At 42.8% G+C, this 21319-nt stretch overlaps 3 protein-coding genes across 4 annotated transcripts in view; 1 reads left to right on the top strand and 2 right to left on the bottom strand.

Annotated features, from left to right (window-relative positions):
• The window catches only part of LOC109974747 (tripartite motif-containing protein 16-like protein), a 2376-nt gene extending 1816 nt beyond the window's left edge, over positions 1-560 (bottom strand). Inside the window, exon 1 of the mRNA XM_020625107.1 lies at positions 3-560. Coding sequence (XP_020480763.1) covers positions 3-348 — 346 coding nt within the window. The 5' untranslated portion in view covers positions 349-560. The remainder of the gene's footprint in view (positions 1-2) is intronic.
• A 1090-nt stretch (positions 561-1650) lies between these two features.
• ash2l (ash2 like, histone lysine methyltransferase complex subunit) lies at positions 1651-10705 on the top strand. Of its 2 annotated transcripts, XM_020625131.1 has the most exons (17): positions 1651-1749; positions 2638-2704; positions 2874-3019; positions 3128-3216; positions 3322-3416; positions 4024-4119; positions 4364-4459; positions 4552-4627; positions 5544-5561; positions 7301-7400; positions 8242-8459; positions 8988-9155; positions 9727-9920; positions 9996-10088; positions 10170-10268; positions 10350-10409; positions 10498-10705. In XM_020625131.1, the coding sequence occupies exons 1-17, from the start codon at positions 1691-1693 to the stop codon at positions 10603-10605; spliced, it is 1782 nt and encodes a 593-aa protein (XP_020480787.1). In that variant the 5' UTR covers positions 1651-1690; the 3' UTR covers positions 10606-10705. The 2 variants fall into 2 exon arrangements, with proteins under 2 accessions (XP_020480787.1, XP_020480788.1); XM_020625132.1 differs by lacking the exon at positions 5544-5561.
• A 1372-nt stretch (positions 10706-12077) lies between these two features.
• Positions 12078-21319, bottom strand: part of LOC109974760 (G protein-coupled receptor kinase 5-like) — a 10157-nt gene continuing 915 nt past the window's right edge. The window contains exons 2-16 of the mRNA XM_020625126.1: positions 20819-20908; positions 20622-20734; positions 18419-18496; positions 18171-18268; positions 17999-18091; positions 17733-17796; positions 17060-17200; positions 16169-16359; positions 16049-16086; positions 15384-15473; positions 14047-14255; positions 13793-13930; positions 12832-12969; positions 12627-12758; positions 12078-12547 (exon numbers count right to left, since the gene is read on the bottom strand). Coding sequence (XP_020480782.1) covers positions 12425-12547; positions 12627-12758; positions 12832-12969; positions 13793-13930; positions 14047-14255; positions 15384-15473; positions 16049-16086; positions 16169-16359; positions 17060-17200; positions 17733-17796; positions 17999-18091; positions 18171-18268; positions 18419-18496; positions 20622-20734; positions 20819-20908 — 1736 coding nt within the window. The 3' untranslated portion in view covers positions 12078-12424. The remainder of the gene's footprint in view (positions 12548-12626; positions 12759-12831; positions 12970-13792; positions 13931-14046; positions 14256-15383; positions 15474-16048; positions 16087-16168; positions 16360-17059; positions 17201-17732; positions 17797-17998; positions 18092-18170; positions 18269-18418; positions 18497-20621; positions 20735-20818; positions 20909-21319) is intronic.

Raw genomic sequence — 21319 nt, 5'->3', positions numbered from 1 at the left:
ACAGGACTTGAGGGCTTTCAGTTTCCTCCCAGTGCAGACATCACAGGCCACATCTTCAGCTCCAGCATAGCAGTGATCAGCAGCAGCAGCTTGGAGTCCAGTCTTCTTCAGCTCCTCCACTAAAGCTGCTAACATGGTGCTTTTCACCAGTTCAGGCCTCGGTCTGAACGTCTTTCTGCACTGAGGGCAGCTGTGGACATGTCTCTGGTCTTCCTCATCCCAGTGTCTTTTAATACAGTTCATACAGTAGCTGTGTCCACAGGGAATAGTCACTGGATCCTTCAGTAGATCCAGACAGATGGAACAAGAGAAGGCTTCCCGGTCCAGCTGAACTCCTTTCTGCGCCATTTCACCTCTCAGTGTCAACGACTGTCTGAGTTTCACTTTCTGACAAGTGAAACCAGTTTGAGCGCTGATCTACACAACATGTGTTTGTGCAGTGAACGGGGTCTGTCAGCTCTCGCACGTCACCACATGTTGGTTACACCCACCTTCAAACTGTAGATCTGAAGGGGAGGGAACCAGGAAACATCAGGACAGAGTGGAGCTGCTGTGTCAGAGAGAAGAGGGAGGGTCATCAGACTGGACGTCATTACAGGAAGAGGAGCGTTCTGACACACTGTGGGATTAACCCTTGTTAATAATAAATCTTCTTTCTTATTTAGAAACTGATCACTTCATCTTTTTGGGATTAAACTCCTCTTGGGATCTCTGGATTTCTAGATGGGTCCCCACTTTTCCCAATTTAATCTTTTCTTATTTTTAAATACACTTTGGTTAAACTTTTGAATGATTAAATACATAGACTGAAACATTTCTAACACACTGTGTTTGTTTTTTCACAGCCTGTAACACTGATGCTATGTTCATTTCACATGGGAAAGGTGGCAGAGAACATTTTCCAGGTTACAAATATTATTCACATCAGCTCTTACGTTGTAAACAGAAGTGAGATTTGAGGCAAATTGTTAATACTTTTTATGCTTGACTAACATGGAAATACTCAACATAATTCTTTTACTCTCATTACCATTAATTGAAAGCAAATCAGTCATTTTACAAACAAATGTCACATAAAGAATTAATGAAAAACTGTGCGAGAATGGAAAAAAAGAAAAGATCCACATCAGCAGTTGCAGCAGAGGATAATTTGGTACTGGTTTGTTTGTGGCTGCAGGGCAGAGGAGACAGACTGTACTCAGCTGATGCACTGGAAAAGATACATGATGAATGGTTGAGTGTTTCTTTCACTGGCACCGTGTCAAGTGCCAATGAGTGCTGGGCCCTGCCAGTGGAGAATCAGAATCAGATTTATTGGCCAAGTGTGCTGAACACACAAGGAATTTCCCTCTGTTACAGTGGCGCTCAGAAGAACAATAAGTAACATTAAGGATGGTGATATTATAGGCTGGATATGATTAGGTTTAGCATTAAGTCTAGATAAATTAAAATGATTCTTTAATATAATGATCTGTGTGAATATGTGTTATATACTTTGTATTGAGTTTTAATATTGAAAATAACCCCTTATTTAGACTGATGTTCAGCTGAAGTCAGAGCGGGACATGTTCATATCTCGAATAGATGCAGTTCATCTCTGAACCTGTGGTGTCGCTATGAACTGACCCGCTGCTGCAACAACGGAAGTTTTTGTTTCTCGCGATATTTTGTGCTTTCATTGATTTGAAATATGGCGTCGGAAGGAGAGGCGGCCAGCGCTGCAGTAAATGAGCAGGAGGCTGGAGAGGGGTATGGGTGCTTTATGTCAAACATGTTAACCTTTAGAAGTTTGTAGCCCTTGACTCTGCTATTCCGTGAAAGTTTAAACCGCAAATATTATTTTATTTAAAAGCTGTGCAGACTCGCTAGCTAACGGTAGCGTCCCACAGACCCAGTGGTCCAAACATAGACTGTACGGACAAATAACGTAATAGCTTAGCTACTGTTTGTAAAGAAAAAAGGTATCGGCAAGAAAATAATTACATTTTACTAGAATATTAAAGGTGTTTTATCTGGTAAGGCAGACTGCATTGTTTATGAACAAAATTTTTAACCGCGAGAGTGAAATGTAGTTTGACGCAGAAAAGCTCTTTCAGTAACAAATTATTAGCCATAATCACTTTTTGGAGAGGAGAATATTGCGTTTTGCTGGTTATATTAGAAATGTAGAGGCATCTTAACTAGTTCATAAGGTTAACAACCTTTTAACAGATCACACGAGTGAAAGTGATCCGAGGCAGAAAAGCCCTTTCAGTATAAAGATGTTAGCTTCAGTCCAAGACAGTCGATTTCACATGAAACCGCACAAATTAAAATCGGCACTTCACACTGAAATGTGCATTGTTTATACAGTGCATGTGTGAATGAGTTGAAAAGATGGGTGGTTTTGATGAATTCATTTTTTCACAATAAGAATGTTTTCTTCAAGAAATTGATCAGTGACTCTCTAATGTGATATAGATCCGTGTTTTTTGATCTGTAGTGTTTATTGTTCTCTCTTGTAAACTTACCGAACAGTTATATCTTGTACATTGTACACAACTTTTAAAGGCTTGAGTCTGTTCTGTTTTTCTACCAGTTGGTATGAACGTACCTCCTGTGCTTAGTAATCTAACTGATCTTTCTGCTGATTGTCAGAGATGCTGCATTTGGAGAACTACCCACCAGTATGGATACGGAGTCTTCAAATGGCAAAGAGGGGATGGTACGTTGTTTTACATTAGTGTTATGTATTTGTTTTTACTTTCTGTATTTTCTTTTAAATGTCAGTGTAGCTGACTTGGTTTCTGGCTGCATGCAGTACATGCTCTCCGTGGCTTTGCTGTAAAATATCATACACAAGCTGTTATTATAGCAGATTTTCTTTGTCACAGGAGACGGGCGGTGAAGGCTCCGAAGCCGCTGATGCTCTGACGGGATCAGGAGACGAGGAGAGTGGGAGGCAGCTGGGGGAGGTGGAGCTTCAGTGTGCCTTGTGTATGAAGTGGTTCACCGCTGACACGTTTGGCATTGACACTGCGTATGTATATTGACTGTATAAGTCTACTAGTAAATTGATCTGGGAAAAATGAGAATTTATGTGACAGTACTGATAGTTTTCATGATGCAGTCTTTGACCCCCCCACAGGACTTGTCTTCCCTTTATGACCAATTATGTGTTTCACTGCAACATGTGCCATCACAGTGGCAACACATACTTCCTCAGGAAACAAGCAAGTAAGTGCTACAGACTACCTTCAATCAACATAACAGTGGATTTAAGTTTTGCCATGCTTACAGAATCATTAGGCTTTCACAAACCAATGTTGTTGTTGTTTTCAGACCTGAAGGAGATGTGTCTCACAGCCCTGGCAAACCTGACATGGAGGTCCAGAACACAAGAGGAGCACCCAAAGACCATGTTCTCCAAGGACAAGGTGGGGTCTCCTCTGCACAATCAGCATAATGCCTTTTTACAAACTTGTTATGATGCTGATACAGGCTTGTAAAGCCCTTTTAATACACTGTATGTGATGATGCTTTGATTTTCAAATAAGCTTGGTTTGATTTTCATTGGTGGTCATGCCACAGATTGATGCTACATCTTGACCTGTAGTCAGACAGTGCATAAATAAAGATTAATCCACCATAAAGAAAAGATTAATTTAACACCCATTGCTATTACGTTACTAAAAGATAACTGCATGTAGTTGAAAGAAATTCATTTAGAATCATATTTCAGTCTAAATGTAAATAAAACACAATAGAACTGTACAAATGTTTTGCTGTCACAGTCTGATATCAGATTTTGTGTTTTATATATCTTAGCGCTGTTCATCATCTGTCGGGCAGTGACATAAAAAACAAAAACCACCGTGCGCAGAACAGGTTGACGTAACCAATTATGTAACATCCTATATTAAAGTTATAATTAATTTGAATTATCTTATGCTGCTTGAAAGGGAGACAACAGGAGGAACTGTGCACATTAGCCTCTAGAGGCCATTGTGTTAACTGTGTACATATTTTTTCTATTTATTGCAGGATATCATACCATTCATTGACAAGTACTGGGAGTGCATGACAACTCGTCAGAGGCCGGGGAAGCTCACCTGGCCCAACAACATAGTGAAGACAATGGTAATGTTGTGGTTTAGAGGAAATACTCGGCTTCAAACCTGTCGTATGTCGGGGCAGATGTTTTGTGGTCTCCTGTTTTCTAGCAAGTTGTCTCAGTGCATTCAATCATAACTAGCTGCTGTTTTGTTGTAGCTGCTTACTTTTGACTGCTTTATAGAGGAAATCCCCTCATGCACTAAAACAGTATGACATTATTACTTTAATTGTTAAAGTTTCATAAACATGCGTTTGTTTATTTTCCCAGAGTAAAGAGCGCGACGTTTTCCTAGTGAAGGAACACCCGGACCCGGGAAGCAAAGACCTAGAGGAGGAGTACCCCAAATTCGGTCTGCTGGATCAGGTATTTACTGCTAGTGGAGCAGATAGTGGGAAGATGGTTGGGTTTAAATACATATTTAATGTAAAACCTAAGCTGCTCTTGCTCATTTGTAGGACCTGGGAAACATTGGGCCCTCATATGACACACAGAAACAGAGTACTGCTACGCCTACGGCTGGTGGGCTCAATGGTAAGAGCATGACAGTAAACAGCTAAACTAAATAATCATTTCTACTTGCAAACCTGGCTACAGTAGCTCTGACTTTCTATTTAAACAAAGACCAAGGAGAAAAGAAAAGTTTCAGGGTGCTTTCACACCTGGAGTTTGGTTCATTTTGTCTGGACTAAAGTAAATAATGATTCACTGATGCATTTAATGCTGGTTCTTGTTCACACTGGAACAAGTTTGGACAGTTTTATTGACTGTATGGACCCACGTGGGGAAATCAGCCTCTGGTGACTGACAGGAGGTCATGTAGCACTTTACTGAACCTTATATGTTTGTTTATTGTCACAAAGAGTTCATGGAGAAAAAACACTGAACATGCATACTATTAGTCACGACTGTACCTGGACATTGTCCTGCTAGATAATAGTAGGACACAGACACGTCTTCCTTTCATTGTCTCATAGATTAAGAAAATCCCTGCACTCTGGTTACAGCAGGATCTTGTGTAATTACAGTCCATACATCACGTATACAAATCATGGGGTCTCTTTCTTATGAATTCATGACCAGCAGAAGGATTTCATAGTAGTTCAGTTTTTGCTCAAATCACTGCTACTATCATACTGTGCTTGGTCTGCTTTGCTTTGTGTTCACACCACAAACAAACTGCACCAGAATCTGCCTGGCAGCAGGACGAGGCCCTTCTTTTCATGCAGTCTGGTTCTTAGATCCTCTCCACAGTTTGACAGCTTTCACACCAGCCCAGACAAAATGCACTAAACAGGCAAACACTGCAGAGTTAAAGAAAACTGAACCAAGCAGGTTAGGTGTGAAAGCACCCTTAAAGCAGCTAATGACCAGTATAACCTCCCCAGACAGAGAGTAAGTGCTTGTTAAATGTGATGTGCCCATGGTGACTCTGTGCATTGTGTTCCAGGTGGATCTGCTTTCTCAGGTGACTATGTGGTATTTGGCATCTGGCGCTGATCATTGTGTTTTTGTGTCTTGTAACCTTCTGGATAGAAGTTGGCCCTGAGGTTCCAGTCAGACTTCAGTCGCCCCACCCTCCTCCCCACAGCTTAAACCAAACTTGAGCCAAACTGATCCTCAGTAATCATCTTGTGGGCAACTTCATCCATGTCCAGTTGTAACCTTCCTGTCTGCTCTCTGTTTGGTGCCCCCCCCTCCCACAAGCTTTGCCCCCTTTGGTCGGTGATCTTCCTCACCTCTGGCTTGCTGCTAACGGGCTCTGAAATCCCTAAAAATCTCCCCACTGGAATGACACTCTGCCCTCCATACAGCAACATATGTGAGAACAAAGTGCCATTTTTGATTTGCCACTGGCTTCATCCAATGCTAATTAGCCTCACCCTCTTCCTCGCAGTTTTGGGTCAGACCATTAGCCACCAGGCTTGACTGCGTAGCTGTCAGTCAGTGAGGATAATGATGTTTCTGAAGATTATGAAAGGTTTTTAAATTACCAGCATGACTGGTCTGACTTTTATTTGATAGACAAGAAGGTGGAGTTAGAGAGACTGAAGGTTGTGCATCCTTCCATAGGAGCCTGGCTTAGCCCCTCAGCTGTCCTGGGTGCCCGTATGCATTGACTTTAATTGTTTTCTTCTTATGTACAGATGTTACAGAAAATCATTATGTCAGAAAGAAAATCTAAAGTTCAGCAGAGTTTCTCAGATATAAAACTGTTTTCCACATGCAAAGGATCTGCACCAGTAGACTTGATGTGTTTTCTTTGCACTGATAAAGAGAGAAACTGATGAGCCAGTTGCTTTTCTAAAAAATGAACAAGACAGTTTTTGAATTGCCAGCATTTTTGTTTTTTGAGTTCTTGGCAACAGGGCAGCCACTGATTTGTCCTCTGTATGAAGGGGTGACTTAAATTCTTCTTTTGCCGCACAAACAATTAAACATGGTACAGATCAAGTTAGTTGGTTCTAATTAGTGTCTGGGAGGTAGAAGAAGAAAATCTTACTAGTGAATCCCTGCATCTGGCTCCTTAAAGTGAGTGTCTCTCACTGACAGTGTGATGTAGCAGGGCCACACAGAAGAGGCTTTATAGGAGGCTGATAGTGTTTGGAAAATGCCATGCAGACTAATTCCTGCCTTTTTGTCCCTGCTGTCTCCCTGTGTCCACCAACGCCTAATAACCTGCTTTCACTGTGTGTGTGTATGTGTGTGTGTGTGTGTGTACAAAACTAAAAAGACAGTTCTGTTAAAGTATATAATGACTAGTGCAAATGGAAGGTTTTCCTAGTGACCTTGGAGGTGGACGTATAAAAACTTTGAGGAGGCTTTGAAGCTTTGTACATAAATCTGCCCTCACCACAGTTCACCTGCTGGTAGTAACTCTGTCACCTAGTCTAAAACAGGGCGACAGTGTTTTAATGCTCACCCCTCCCTTGTAGTAAACTCAGTGGTTCTGTAGCTGTAATCTGGTCCAGAGTACTGCTCATCTCAGTGTCCTGTTATTAACCTGCATAAAACCATTGGTTTTGGAAGGGGGAGTTGTAAAAATAAAACCATAAAACCGCAGCAGCCCTTTAATAAATGCTGCCTTCATGAAGGTTGGATTCAGAGGTGAGAGGTCCATATACCTCCTTTGCCACTGACTGCCATTGTGTGTACAGTATGTGTCTGTGCATTTCTTTATGTTCAGTAGAATAATCTGTCTTTAAGGTGCTTTGGCTCCTGGCCCAGGAAAAGGACGAGGGGCCAAACGTAAACAGCAGCAGCAACAGGAAGGCACCACTGCTGGAGCCACCAAGAGAACCCGAAGGTAAAACAGCTGTCAGTGAACCTGCTGTTGTGTTTGTCCACTCTCTGCCTACATGGGCAAATCACAGACCCATATGTCTGTGATGCAAGCAGAGATGGACCTCCTTGTTTTTGGTTGCTGTTGCTTGAATGTTTATGCCTTGCTAATGTTTTTCCATTCAAATGTTATCAGTTGCAGTTGTTAGCTCACCCATGATTACACTTTAGCAGGGGCAAACTGCGTCTACCAGTAGAGCAGAAGGTGCTTATCATCAGTATATGCTGTAATTAGCTGTACTCTAGGGACTGACCTTGTATAAAGAGCGACAGGTTTGTGTAGTGAGCGGAACAGAGCCAACAGACTAAAGAAGACTAGGAGATGCAGCAGGATCCTACTAACCTATGGCACATTGATAACGGCCATTTAATGGAGCAGTAACTGTCAGAGTGGGCGCTTATTCCCTTCTTAAGGCATAGTAGCCTGCAGCACACCAAAATACCTGCACGTTGTTGACTATGTAAAATCCAGTGCACTGTTGTGATGCGTTGATGCACTTGAACACCTCAGCAAAGCAGCAGTTTCAAAGTTGCTTCCTGGATCAACACTTCTGTTGCTGTACCCTGGCTACTGTTTGTGTGCTAATGTGTGCTACAAGCATCATTAAGCTGGAAGAGGCCCCTTTTTAAACCCACCTGGGTTTACAGGTCTTCACAGAGGAATAAGAAATGTCAGGCTTTGTATACACAGACAAAACCTGCTTGTAGAATCGGGTTTTTATCCTATCATGGACTTTGTTGACAAGCTAGGTCCAGAGTATCGAATCAGTAACGATGCAAAGCAAACTTCTCCTCCCTCATTACAGCGACCCCCTGTTCTCGGCCCAGCGCCTGCCTCCCCACGGTTACCCGCTGGAACATCCCTTTAATAAAGACGGGTACCGTTACATCCTGGCAGAGCCAGACCCTCACGCCCCAGACCCGGAAAAGCTCGAGCTGGACTGCTGGGCCGGCAAACCCATCCCTGGAGACCTGTACAGGGCCTGTCTGTATGAGAGGGTGCTGCTGGCCTTACACGACAGAGGTACTCAGCAGGCAGACGCACCTTTCTGGGAAAAGTGGTTTAACCCTGCACTTGGTGTCTGTTTTTAAATGTCTTCAGAGTCTCGTTGTTATTCATGAACTGCCTTAAACTTTGAGATGATGTCTCGGCCAATGACAAATCATTTTGCCCCGTGTGGATGTAACCTGATTACTTTATCGTTCTGCACATTTCATGCAAACTAATTACAAGACACCAAAACGAGCTGTTTTACATGTGGGAATTGTTTCAGGTTGTGCATAAAATGATATCTTTTTTATTTTTATGACCAATTTAAATGTGAAATTGCATGTTTGTTAAATGGAAATACATTGTATTGGAAAAATTCATAATAATATAGTGATTTACAACATAATGTTTAGCTTTAATGTGCATTTGTTCTACGGTTGAAAGGGTATTAAATATTTTAACTCTTTTCTTTCACAGTTTATATTTGTCTCTGCCATTTGCAGTCATTAAGTGTCACAGGCTCCATGATTATTTGATGTGTATAAAAACTTGATTTTGCAGCGCCTCAGCTGAAGATCTCCGACGACCGTCTGACGGTAACCGGGGAGAAGGGTTACTCCATGGTGCGAGCCTCCCACGGCGTGCGGAAGGGCTCCTGGTACTTTGAGGTCTCTGTTGATGACATGCCTCCAGAGACAGCGGCCAGACTCGGCTGGTCTCAGCCGCTCGGTCAGTAACACCTCATACTCACACACACCTCTTCAGAATCAGAATCAGCTTTATTGGCCAGGTGTGTCGGACACACGAGGAATTTGGCTGTGGTACATCAGCTCTCAATGTGTATGTACATGTCCCAAGGGGCAAGTAAACAGTAAACCAGCATAAGGCTGTGTAAGATAACAAAAATAATAAGCAACGACCAGTGCAAACAATGCAAAATAAGCAGTATAAACAGGCAGTAAATAATGCAGACAAAGGAATGCTCATTGAAATGAGATAATAGGAATAAAGGAATAAAAATAGAGACATGGGCAAGGAGCAAATAAACAGTAAAAGTCTGCTATGGCGCCGTCTGTCCCAGCAGGGTTTGGTTTCATTTGGAGAGACAATGACACAGGTGTGTTCACCTGTTGGATCCCACTGGTAACTACTGGGAACACGGAGGTGACCTAAAACTTTGGACTAGTCAAAATTACAAACAGGACTTTGCATATATGCAGTGTGCAGTCGGAGTGAGGGCTTAATGGTTTTGGTAAAATAATCTTTTAAAATGTAAATCATTTTCCTGTTTGTTTCACAGGTAACCTGCAGGCACCTCTGGGCTACGACAAGTTCAGCTACTCATGGCGCAGTAAGAAGGGCACACGGTTTCACCAGTCCATAGGAAAGCATTATTCCTCAGGCTACGGTCAAGGAGACACGCTGGGCTTCTTCATAGAGCTGCCTGATGGCACAGAGACGGCCAAGGCTCTGCCTGACACTTACAAAGACAAGGTAACAGCAGCGTCATAGTGACAACTACACTGGCTGAACACGCATGACATTATCTTAAATTTGTTCTCTTGTCAGGCGCTGATTAAGTTCAAGAGCTATCTGTACTTTGAGGAGAAGGACTACGTGGACAAAGCAGAGAAAAGCCTGAAGTTCATGAGCTCCAGCAGGGTTAGCAAACTTCTCCAACAGAAAACCAGTTAGAAAACCTGACGCTGTTTGCTGCTGTTAACTTGTGGATCATGTTTTCAGATGATTTTCTACAAAAACGGAGTGAACCAAGGTGTTGCCTTTGAAAACCTGTTTGAAGGCATCTACTTTCCTGCCATCTCACTCTACAAGAGCTGCACGGTCAGTGCACATGTTGTGCTGCTGCTTTTTGGCCCTTTCTCATTTTGCTACTTCGCTAAAGTTCCCTTTGCCTCCTTTCAGGTTTCAGTCAATTTTGGGCCACATTTCAGATACCCCCCGAAGGACGTCAAGTATCAGCCGGTGAGAGCTTCTGTACACACTCACATTTTCCCACATGACCATACAGTCCTCACACAGACATTGACTGAGCTGTTGTTTGATCAAACAGATGAGTGACATGGGGTGGGGCGCCGTGATCGAACACACGCTGGCTGATATGCTGTACCACGTGGAGACGGAGGTGGAGGGACGACGCAGCCCTCCATGGGAAGGATGAGCACAGGAGGAATTTGGATTGCACACCCCCCCAGTTAAAACGTAGTTCCACCTTCGGACTGTAAAATGAAATCAACGCACACAGCTGTAAAATGTTTGTCTGATAGTTGGCCAACGCACACAGCTGTAAAATGTTTGTCAATAAAATCTTGGAATATTAGTTTTGCTGAACAGGAAGTTCAAACTTAGGGAACTTGTTCTAAGAGCGATTACAACACACTGATAGTTGGTGGCTGCATGTCATTATTTGTTAGTGTGCCTTCTGCAGACATTCCACCCCAACATTTAACAACTAATTCACATTATTTTTGGTGCTCTGCTTTGAAATATGTACATTTTAAGTTACTGTTATGCTGCAGAGTCCTAACGTAACATCATCTCTAAAACATCCATCATCCATTTTCTATACCGCTTAGTCCCAAACGGGGTCACGGGGGGCTGGAGCCAATCCCAGCCAGCTGCGGGCGAGAGGTGGGGTACACCCTGGACAGTCCACCGCAGATCTCTAAAACATGTTTTGGGAAATGTTTTCAACCCATGTGTATTTGCAGTGAAACACTTTATTTCACATAGTCGTTCTGTAGACAAGAGAGAAGTGAACAGTCTTTAGCGCACAGTCTTGCTAGTTTTATTTGTTTGATAATGTGTCATTTATTTACAGTTTTTTACTCTGTTAAATAAAAAAATGCTACATGGAAAAAATCATGAATGAAATCTGGATTTCAAACATATGCATTTGACATTAAACAAGTGGCTCCCAACATTTTCGGTGCTAACACTTGTATAAAACGTCAGAAAATACTGTAAAATGTCCATCACAGGTTCAGGGTGACACCTTCAGATGTCTTGTTTTGTCCAACCAACAGTCCAGAGCCCAAAAGGTTTAGTTTACTATCATGCAAGACTAGGAACATCTGTAAATATTGCGGTTTACAGTATGCTCAAAGAATTATCTCATATATATATATATAAGAAAAAAGGTAAAATAGAGAAAAGTTAGAAAAATTAAACTTCATATTTTACAATAGAGATGTAGAGTTAATCTGTTTATATACAAACAGGCGACAGATTAAAGACAAAACTTGAGCAAATGAGTGGGAAACATGCAGATGCTGGTGTGGTTTGGCTCCACTTGTCCCCTTAGAGGGAAGGATCAATACAAAGCTGTTCTGGGTGATCACCTTTATCCTCTAATGAAACAGTTCTCTCCTGATGTGAGCGGTCTTCTCCAGGATGACAGAGCCCCCCAATCCACAGGACACCAGGAGTCACTGACTGGTCTGATGAGGATGACCATGATGTGAACCAGATGCTGTGGCCTTCCCAGTCACCAGGTCTCAGCCCAGTTGAACAGCTATGGGAGATGTTGGAGCAACCACCCTCATCAAAACACCACATGAGGGAACATCTGGAAGAACCGCACCATAGTGGAAACAAACACAGAACCCCTGATGGATGTTACTCAGCCTGGCGCGTTTCGGTCAGTTCCTGTAATGGAAAAACTCCTTTCTGTGTTGGATTGTCCTTTAGTTTGTCACCTGTTTGTATTTAATGTGGATAAAACCCTGGTTTGGAATCAATGCATTAAACACATACAGTTTATTTAAGGCCCATGTTGCTGGTGGAATTAGTTTTGATGTTATGTAGTAACTTCATTTCTGCCTGTATCAAAATTCAAGTAGTAAACAAAAGCAGCTGCTGAGATAACTAAGATGGAAATATGGGGCATGTGCATAACTGACCGATTGAACGTGCTAACGTGTGCTAACATCATGTAGTAGAGATGTAAAAGAAACGGCAGCTTCTATTGTGCTTTGCTGCTACAGTGGGTGGATGCTGGTGGGCGTGGGAGTCCAGAGGGTCGTGCCGACTAGTCCTGACTTCATGAACGCTTCAGTGGTCTCCAAACTCTGCTTGTTTTCATCCGAAGAATCTAAAGGCTGCTGTTGGAGGAGAGAGGAGAAAGAAATGTTTAACTTTCATATATTGAAACACTTTGAGAAGCAGTGGACTGACTCTCACATGTCGGTGGAAGAGTCGACTCAGCAGGCCGCGCCTGGGGCTCTTGGGGGCCTTGGAGCAGTCCAGGTCTGGCGATCGAGATCCTTCAGGGCCAAAGAGGTTGAGCTCCTTGAAACACCCCGTCTCTATGATCTACAGTGGAGAGAAGGACAGAGACAGTAAAGCTGTTCTGATTGTGTCTGATGTACCTTAGAAATGAATGTACCTCATTTTGCCAGGTTATAGGGACACTGCCCGTGTTGAACTTGGAGTAGAATTCGTTGTCGGATTGGTTCAGCGTGACACCTTTCAATGTAGAAAACTCATCTATGTCATGCACATCACTGCAGTACACCTGTCTGGGCTGGAGGAGTAAAATTAGATCACAGCAGTCAGTGTCTTAGTTTTTATCAGACACCATTTATCACCCACCTTACAGTTTACAGTTTTGTCGTACAAGTACTTTGCTTATTTTAGAGCCACAGTTACTACTAACTTTGCATGTTAAGATCCATCCATCCATTATCTATACTGCTTAACCTTAAGGGGGTCATGGGGGGCTGGAGCCAATCCCAACTGACACTGGGCAAGAGGCGGGGTCCACCCTGGACAGGTCGCCAGTCTATCACAGGGCTGACACGTAGACAAACAACCACACTCACTCACACTCCTAAGGGCAATTTAGTCGCCAGTCAACCTAAGCTGCATGTCTTTGGACTGTGGGAGGAAGCCATAGTACCCAGAGTGGACCCACGCAGGCACAGGGAGAACATGCAAACTCCACACAGAAAGGCACCGGGTCAGCCGGGGCTCGAACCCGGAACCTTCCTGCAGTGAGGCGACACCATGCCGCCCTGCATGTTAAGAATGACATACAAAACATGTTGAGCTTATGAACAGTTTTGTGTCATTAAAGATTAAACTGGCCGACAGCTCGTAGTTCAAACTAGCTCCAAATTTGCTTCTTCCTGCACCAAAAGCTTTCGTCCGTCTCGTTCCCATGAACGTGAAACCTCATCAGCGGTTGAGGGAATTTCTTCAAATATGGTAGTGATTAGATTTTTCAGTTTTCACTAGATAAATTATGAGTCTGGACAGACATGCATGTAAAGCGAAAGCTGACCGGTTGGCAGAGGTGTACAGCTGCAAGGCAGTAATGAACCATTGTAAATCATTAAGGTACTTGCATCAGGTTTGAATGGAGGCTTCACGAGCCCGAGCTCCAACATCCTGAAGTTGATTTTTTGAAAGAAAGGATGTGCCTGTACTTCTCTCCCTTTTGAGTCCTGGCAGCCCAGCCTCCGTTTGGGGTCCTTGGTCAGCAGCTACAATGTCGTAAAGAAAACCTGTTCATGTCTTAAGTAAAAGAAAGATGGAGTTGATTGTGTTTTGAGCCACGAAAGCTCCGTGGAGCAGTTTCTGATGATTTCTAAGGACTCACCAGAGAGCAGAGGTCTTTCGCCACCATGCTGAACTTGTCACTGTATTCTTCCTGCCCCATCTGAATCCTTCTTTCCATCTCTGAGGTTTTAGGATGCTCTCCTCGGGCCCTGAATGGGGGCTGCCCGGCAGTCATTTCATAGACCAGGCAGCCGAGGCCCCACCAGTCCGCGCTCATCCCATAACGCTCGTGTCCGATCACCTCAGGAGCTGAAATCAGGATGTAAACCAATTAAACTCTGCATCTGCAGTTGGGTGATTGTGCATCTAAGCACTTGTAGATACAGATGTTAGTAGTTTTTTTTCCACTGATGTAGTCTGCAGGTGTCAAAGCAGGTTTTAGCCATATACCTTTGTTAGGGAGTCAACAGTTGACGGAAATGAAAAGTGAGAGAAGACCAGGAATGTTGCAGTTCGTGTATTTTAACTGTGGTTTTATTTCTGGTAATCCACCAGGAATGCTCACTTGCATGTTTGTGATTGGCCAATGCACTTCCCCCACTCCAATGAGGGTTGTGTGTTGTCATACTGACTTAACGCTGCCTAAGTCTGATTCACTGAACTTTGTTGTATTTTGCTTTCACCTTCATCAAGCGTAAAAACGTGTTTGCAATTCTTCACCATTTTTATATGTTTCCACTCAGGTTTTTTTTTAATGCACATAAAACAGGTGGATGGGTGGGTCACTGAACAGGCCTTCATACAGAGGTCCAGGGGCCCCTGATCCCTCTGGCCCCTGGACCTCTGTATGAAGTGACAGATAGCATTTCTTTTTGGAAAGTCAACCAGTAACAAATAGATGCAGATGAGTAAAACTATATTTAAATTGGACCCAAAGAGATGCAAATTAACAAAAGGACATGCAAGACCTCAGAGACAAACAAGTAAAATAGAGACAAACATAAACACTAAGACAGAAAACAAATAAAGAAAACAAATACTCTTATGTAGAAGGGTGGGGGCCTGTTACATGTCTGTGCCTCAGGCCCCATTGTCTCATAATCCAGCCATGGTGAGGAATGCCAACAAAACAAAATAAGAGTTAAACCTCTGGAGCACCTGGCCTCCCAGATAAACCTTCTGATGTGGGTTGACCTTTAGACCTTCTGACCAGTGATTACATGTAGAGCACCACAGCTGCTGGAACTCAACTTTTAATTTCGGAGGAGCTGGGTTTACATTACAGGTAGCGCTGCCAACATGGTGCGGCTGTAGACTACTTCCTCTTTTGGTTCAAAGTGTCAGTCAGCCTCTGTGGTGTTTCGCTCTGATAAAAACCTACAGACTCACGGCCCTCTGTGGACACTGGCCGGACAGTAATGTGAGGCACATACATACCCATATAGCCCAGTGTGCCCACCCTGCCTCGCACCAGCTTCCCCTCAGACAGCCTCACAGCCAGGCCCAAGTCTGAGATGCGGATGTGTCCTTGGGGAAACAAACAAGAAAATCCACTGAACTGGTTTCACAGATTTTTCCATTGTGCTGTGCTTTCCCTTTTGCCCTGCCAGGTTCTTCAGCTGTGCACCGAAGCATAATGCGTAATACAGTTGGTTCTGGGAACTAACAGACAAAACATGTGACGACTGTAACTGGTAATCTATAATTAGTAAGGCATGACAAGAGAGGGCTGCAGCACCTCAAACATGCTGCTGACAGTGAAGGAACAGGTTCCGAGGCTTCTTAAAAATAGATGACAGGCTTGTCAAAATACTATTGCTGTTTCCTTCTAGATAACAGGAAGACTCATCTGAAGAATGAATCTGATTAGCTGAGCGGTTGTCTGGCAGAACCTAAACTCTTATCATTTAAATCATTCAGCTAAGTTTCTGAGCTAAAAAATAGTCATGTCAGCAGGTTTTGGTCAAATGTTTCATGGTGCTCTGTCTGCACAGCTGCGAGTGTTTGTCAGTTAATGTTTAGCATCAGCTGTTGGTGTAGAACTAGTTATTGATCACCAATCACTGAAACAAACAGGAGGTGTTTGCTGTGGCTGAACATACCCTTGTCATCCAGCAGAATGTTTTCTGGTTTCAGATCCCTGTAAGAACATTTGTGTCAGTGCCTCCAGGACAGCACAGATGTTTTAATGTGTTGCTTACGTTTGCTTATGTTGCACTGACCTATATAATATCGACTTCTGGTGGAGGTGGATTAAACCGCAGCAGACTTCTGCAGCGTAGAAACAGACTCTTTCTGTGTCCAGGCCGGGCTTGCCGATGTTATAAATATGAAACCTTAAGTCCCCGCCGCTCATCATGGTCAAAACCATACAGAGGGCCTGCTTGGTCTCATAAGCATATGCCAGATTCACCTGAATGAAGAATGAGACAGTGCAGGTGTAGATTAGTTCAAAAGAATCTGGCAGTATTCACCAAATCTCATAAAAATACCAACAATGTGTTTGTGTTTTCCCTCTGCATACTGTCTGACTCCACTGGTTCCTAATGAAGACGTAAAGCTTAAAAACCACCTCACAAATACAGTTTCCTTTTTAAAAGAAGCTGAGTACTTTTTAAAACACCTGGGCGCAGGTGTCAACAAATACATCAGTACACACATGTATCTGCTTACAACTACAATACATCGGCCAGGTCTCCCTTCAAACAGAGATCCTGATCTCCGTGAGACTTCCTGGTAAAATAAAACAAAGTGTATTTTACATGGTTACCTTGCACCTATAAATGCTAAACAGGGGGACAAAATAAAGTGTTACCCACATTTGCTCTCTAGTGAGTACTGGGCAGCAGGACTGGGACAGTGGGGCCGTGCCAAAGTAAACTAATAAATGTTTAAAGAGTTCCTAGACAGCAATGGAGCTCTATGACAGAGGAGTAAGTTGGCTTTGGCTCCATGCTAGTAGCATTTTGGTGATGTTTGGTCATTTTATGGGATTTGTTGACAATAAGTACAGAGAATATCACCAGGCCGATTGTTGAAAATGTTCAAAACGCTGGAAAACAGGCTGAGAGCTAAAGCATTAAACAGAAGGAGCACAGCTGTTGTAATCTCACCACAAACCGACTGTCCAGGCTTTCCAGAATCTGTTTCTCATTAAGAGCCATGCTCTCTCCTTTCCTCGTCTTCACGTGGGTCTTTTCCAGCTTCTTGCAGGCGTACATCATACCTGTGGCACGCACCTGATAGGCCCACACCTGGACAGGAAGCAAAGTCTTATCAACATACAGTTAAGACTGCGGCACTCTCATCTGTATCTGTGCCACTAGTGATTAATAGGCATCAAACAAAAACTAACATATATGGAATTATGTTTTGGGCAAGTGTTAAAGCAAAATATGATTGTAAGAGTATCCACGGTTTGCCTTGATAAAAGCTTTGCATGCCATTGACAATATGTAGCTTAATGAGGCAGTCCCCAGAACGCATCAGGTGACCTGGCCTCCACAGCTGGCTGACCTAAAGCCAGCTGAGATGGTCTGGGAGGAGCTGGACTGCAGAGTGCAGGAAAACCAGCCACTATGTTGGACAACTGTCCCTGGTGACTACCTCATGAAGCTGGAGTGTGCATGGCGATTATCAAAGCAAAAGGTGGCGACTGTTTTGTTTGGTTTACTTTTCTTTACTTAATTCTGTGTTATTTTGAAATGTCCATGTTTGAGAAGCAGCTGATTAAATAATATGGCAGAGAATTAATTTGCCGTTACGGTGCTGTGACTGCAGCCTCACCTCTCCGAACCCTCCTTTCCCCAGCAGTCTGTACTTTCTGAATGTCTGCTTGGTGATGGGCTTCCTTGAAGACAGAAACACACTGTTCTCAGTCTGAATGGATCCATGGTTTTAAATAAAAGGTAAGAAGAGCAGTGGGACAAATGAGTCAACGCTGACTGTCTGTCAAGGACATGTAGATACTGAAGTGGACACCCAGCTCTGACGAGACCTGTCACGCGTTCGGTTTTGTGTCTCTCATTTCCTCTCAGAATGTGCACACTGACCTCTCCAACTGCTTCCACTGTAGAAAACGGTCAAAAAACATGCTCTTCTGGTACTGGATGAATGGCTCTCCACTGAGGTATTTATGCAGGTCTCTGATAAAGGAAAGAGTCAGGTTACTCATTATTCACTCAAAACATGTTCACACCTAGAACCAGGAGCATATGGACTTACTCCCTGCAGTCCCGAAACACGTCCCCACAGGGATCCTGGTCCAGGTTCTGGGTGCAGCTCTGTTTATGCTTCAGTGCAATGGACACACACTGAATGGACTGAGGGAATGTGGACAAAGTAGGTAAACGGTGTGTGGAACAGCAGCAGTGTCAGCATGTGTTGTTTTTAAAGTGCAGAATTGGAATGAAAATAAATAAACATGAATGTTTGTGAGTAGTAGAGAAGTGTTTTTTGTGTAGCTGTCAGACCTGAGTCATGAGGAATCTTTGAACAATGCTCATTCCAAAATCTCTCCTCTCCTCATCTGACTTTGTCTCAAAGGCATCCTGTAAAGGAGATAAAACAAGTAAATACACGTGTGTAGAAGCTCAGTATGAACATACAACACACTTCAGCTCTGAGATATTCTAAATACAGGAGACATTAACTGTTGTGAAAACTCACCAAAGTTCTGCAGTGACTGCATCCAGTGTAGTGAGCCAAGCTGGTTAGAGCAGCTCAAACCAAAGTGAATCATTTTACCAGACACATGTCTTTTTATTGCTTATCATTTGTGCTCCATCTGAATGGTGGCTGGCTCACTTTATCTGTCGTTTTTATCTTCTGAATGGATTTTTTGTTTATTGTGTTGTATGTTGTTGAATTTTAATATATTGTATTGTATTGTATTGTATGGCTGCCATCTTAGCCAGGTCTCCCTCGACAGAGATCTTGATCTCATAGGGAACTTCTTGGTAAAATAAAGGGTAAATACATTTTTAAAAAGGTAATTAACTTGTTAATCTGAGTAAGATTTGTGAAATACACAACAGATAAATGCATGTTACAGACTCTTTACCTCAGGTTGGCCTCTGAATATTATTCATTGTTCTAATTAAACAGTTTTTACTTATAAGCCACTGTCCCCAGTGAACATTAGTTTTAACCCACGTGACAGCATTGTGTATGTCTCCATAAAATAGCTAGGGCTGCAAGAGCTAATCGATAAAATCAAAACAAAATCGATGATAAAAATAGTTGGTAATGAATTTAATTGTGGATTGTTTGGGTCTAGTCACATAGTTGTGTGAGACAGACAGACAGACAGACAGACAGACAGACAGACAGACAGATAGATAGATAGATAGATAGATAGATAGATAGATAGATAGATAGAACCCAAGGGAGATTCAGGTAACCAGTAGCAGCTGCAATGATTACCCAAATCACAGCACCCAAAGTAAAGAAATGTATAAAAGTATAAGACTAAAATATTAAAAATGAGATATATATATATATCAAGTAACGTGTATACCGTATACATGTGGTATACATAATAAGTAAATGTACATGAGGTACCTGTGTACAATGCCAGTACGTGCAGGACTGAACATTGTGCAAGAATGAGCATTAAGAGGTAAAAACAAGGGTAAACAGAGCGTAGCACTATGGTACAGTGTCACAGTGAAGTGGAGCTGAGTGGTGACATCGCAGCAGAGAAAGGTGGACGCCCAGGTCATCTAATGTTTGAGAGCATTTTATTTTATCGTACAATCAGAAAGAAGACTGTCCGTTGCCAGATATTCAAAACATATCTGTAGTGGCAGGGGAGCATGAGGCTAATGCATTAGCACCTAACGAAAAGACATGTTGGAGTCAACTTTACAGAAGATGGGAGCTTGGAGTTATGTAGGCTAAGTCCTTAATTTAGTTAATAATGTAAGAAATTCTGAAACAAATGATGTACCTAAATTTTAAGTAATGTGGTTATGTTGTTAGGTAATGCTAATTACTGCTAATTATATATTTAGGAACATAATGGTGGGTTGAGTAGGCTGCTGATAACAGGTGCTAAATGCATTTGTGTTGCATTCATGTAACCATTAAACATGTGAACGTATTAAACACAGTAAGCAAAGCAGAGTTTTACAGGCATGTGCAGGAACATTGATGACACATGTGCAAGTCAATGGGGATAGTGCAGAGTACCTAGGGGCCTGGAGCCAATCCCAGCTGACACTGGACAAAGGGTGGTGTACAGAACTAGTACACCCTGGACAGGAAGCCAGTCTAACACATGCACATTTTTTATGCATCCAATTAATTATAGAAACAATCAACAGATTCATTGATTATTGAAAGAATTGTTAGTTGCAGCCATATTTCTACTTTTCCTCTACCTTTAGACATGTATTGGAGTCATGGTCATGTTTACAGACCTAGTCTATCCTCACATTGTTTTACAGACTCCATCACTGTGACTGAACAGCATTAACCTTTTCTCCTGATGAATTGTGTTGAGCAGTTTCTGGACTTGCTTCAGCCACAGTTGTTGGACTGCCTTGACATTTTTTCTTTAATATATCTAGTTTTCTTTGTGTTTTTCTAAGATGTGCTTCCTGAGCTTTAATTGTTGCAGTAGAGATCCTAAAGGTCACACGTCCCCTGAAAACATGCAGAGCTTTGACGTACCAGAGCGTCCTGGAGGGACATGTGGTTCTGCAGCTCGGGCTGACTCCGACAGAAGAGCTGAAACAGTTTCTTGCCAATAGGCTGCCTCACGCACAGACTATAGTAGTCTCGTTCTGACAGAGAAAATAAAGCACAATGTGAAATCACACAACAAACGACAACATGTATTGAGTTATAAAACACCCTGGTGCACACACCTATAGTTGTAGCCAGGTCATTACACTGACTAATGTGGGGGAAGCGCAGCATCTCTCTCCATTTCCAGCTCCTGCCGTTGCTTCCTACACCTGCAGACAGCAGCAGCGGCCGGACAGCACGGCAGTGAGGCAATTTTAGGCTGCAGTGTTGTGACCACACATGACCAGTGATGACTGTCAGCTCAGCCTGACACATCTATCAGTGGTGTGGCATAAACATGCACATGTACGTGCATACCTAGCCCGGCAGGTTTCAGACAACAGTATGCTCCACTACGGTAAACGAACTATTAATAGCTCTGGAAACAGGTAAGTTAAGCCTGTGGGGCCACATTACTTAGCGTTCAAACTTAAGTGGCCATGCTGTCACATCAAGATAGTATCTGAATTTACCATAAACACATTTGTTCATCAAGTCAAAGGCAACAGCACAGTGAATTCATGCTACTTCCAGGGAGGAATTAGTATTTCACTTTATTGAATATGGGTTCTAAACTCGGG

This window comes from Monopterus albus, unplaced genomic scaffold, assembly GCF_001952655.1.
Source record: "Monopterus albus unplaced genomic scaffold, M_albus_1.0 scaffold346.1, whole genome shotgun sequence".
In the NCBI taxonomy this organism is placed as follows: Eukaryota; Metazoa; Chordata; class Actinopteri; order Synbranchiformes; family Synbranchidae; genus Monopterus; species Monopterus albus.
This window is presented reverse-complemented; position numbering and strand designations above follow the sequence as displayed.

Excerpts from the sequence above, each read along its gene's own strand:
- ash2l (XM_020625131.1), top strand. The coding sequence starts at position 1,691 with ATGGCGTCGGAAGGAGAGGCGGCCAGCGCTGCAGTAAATGAGCAGGAG. Across the intron at positions 3,020-3,127 it reads ACGTTTGGCATTGACACTGC|GACTTGTCTTCCCTTTATGA; the intron begins GTATGTATATTG and ends ACCCCCCCACAG. Across the intron at positions 9,156-9,726 it reads CGGCTGGTCTCAGCCGCTCG|GTAACCTGCAGGCACCTCTG; the intron begins GTCAGTAACACC and ends TTTGTTTCACAG.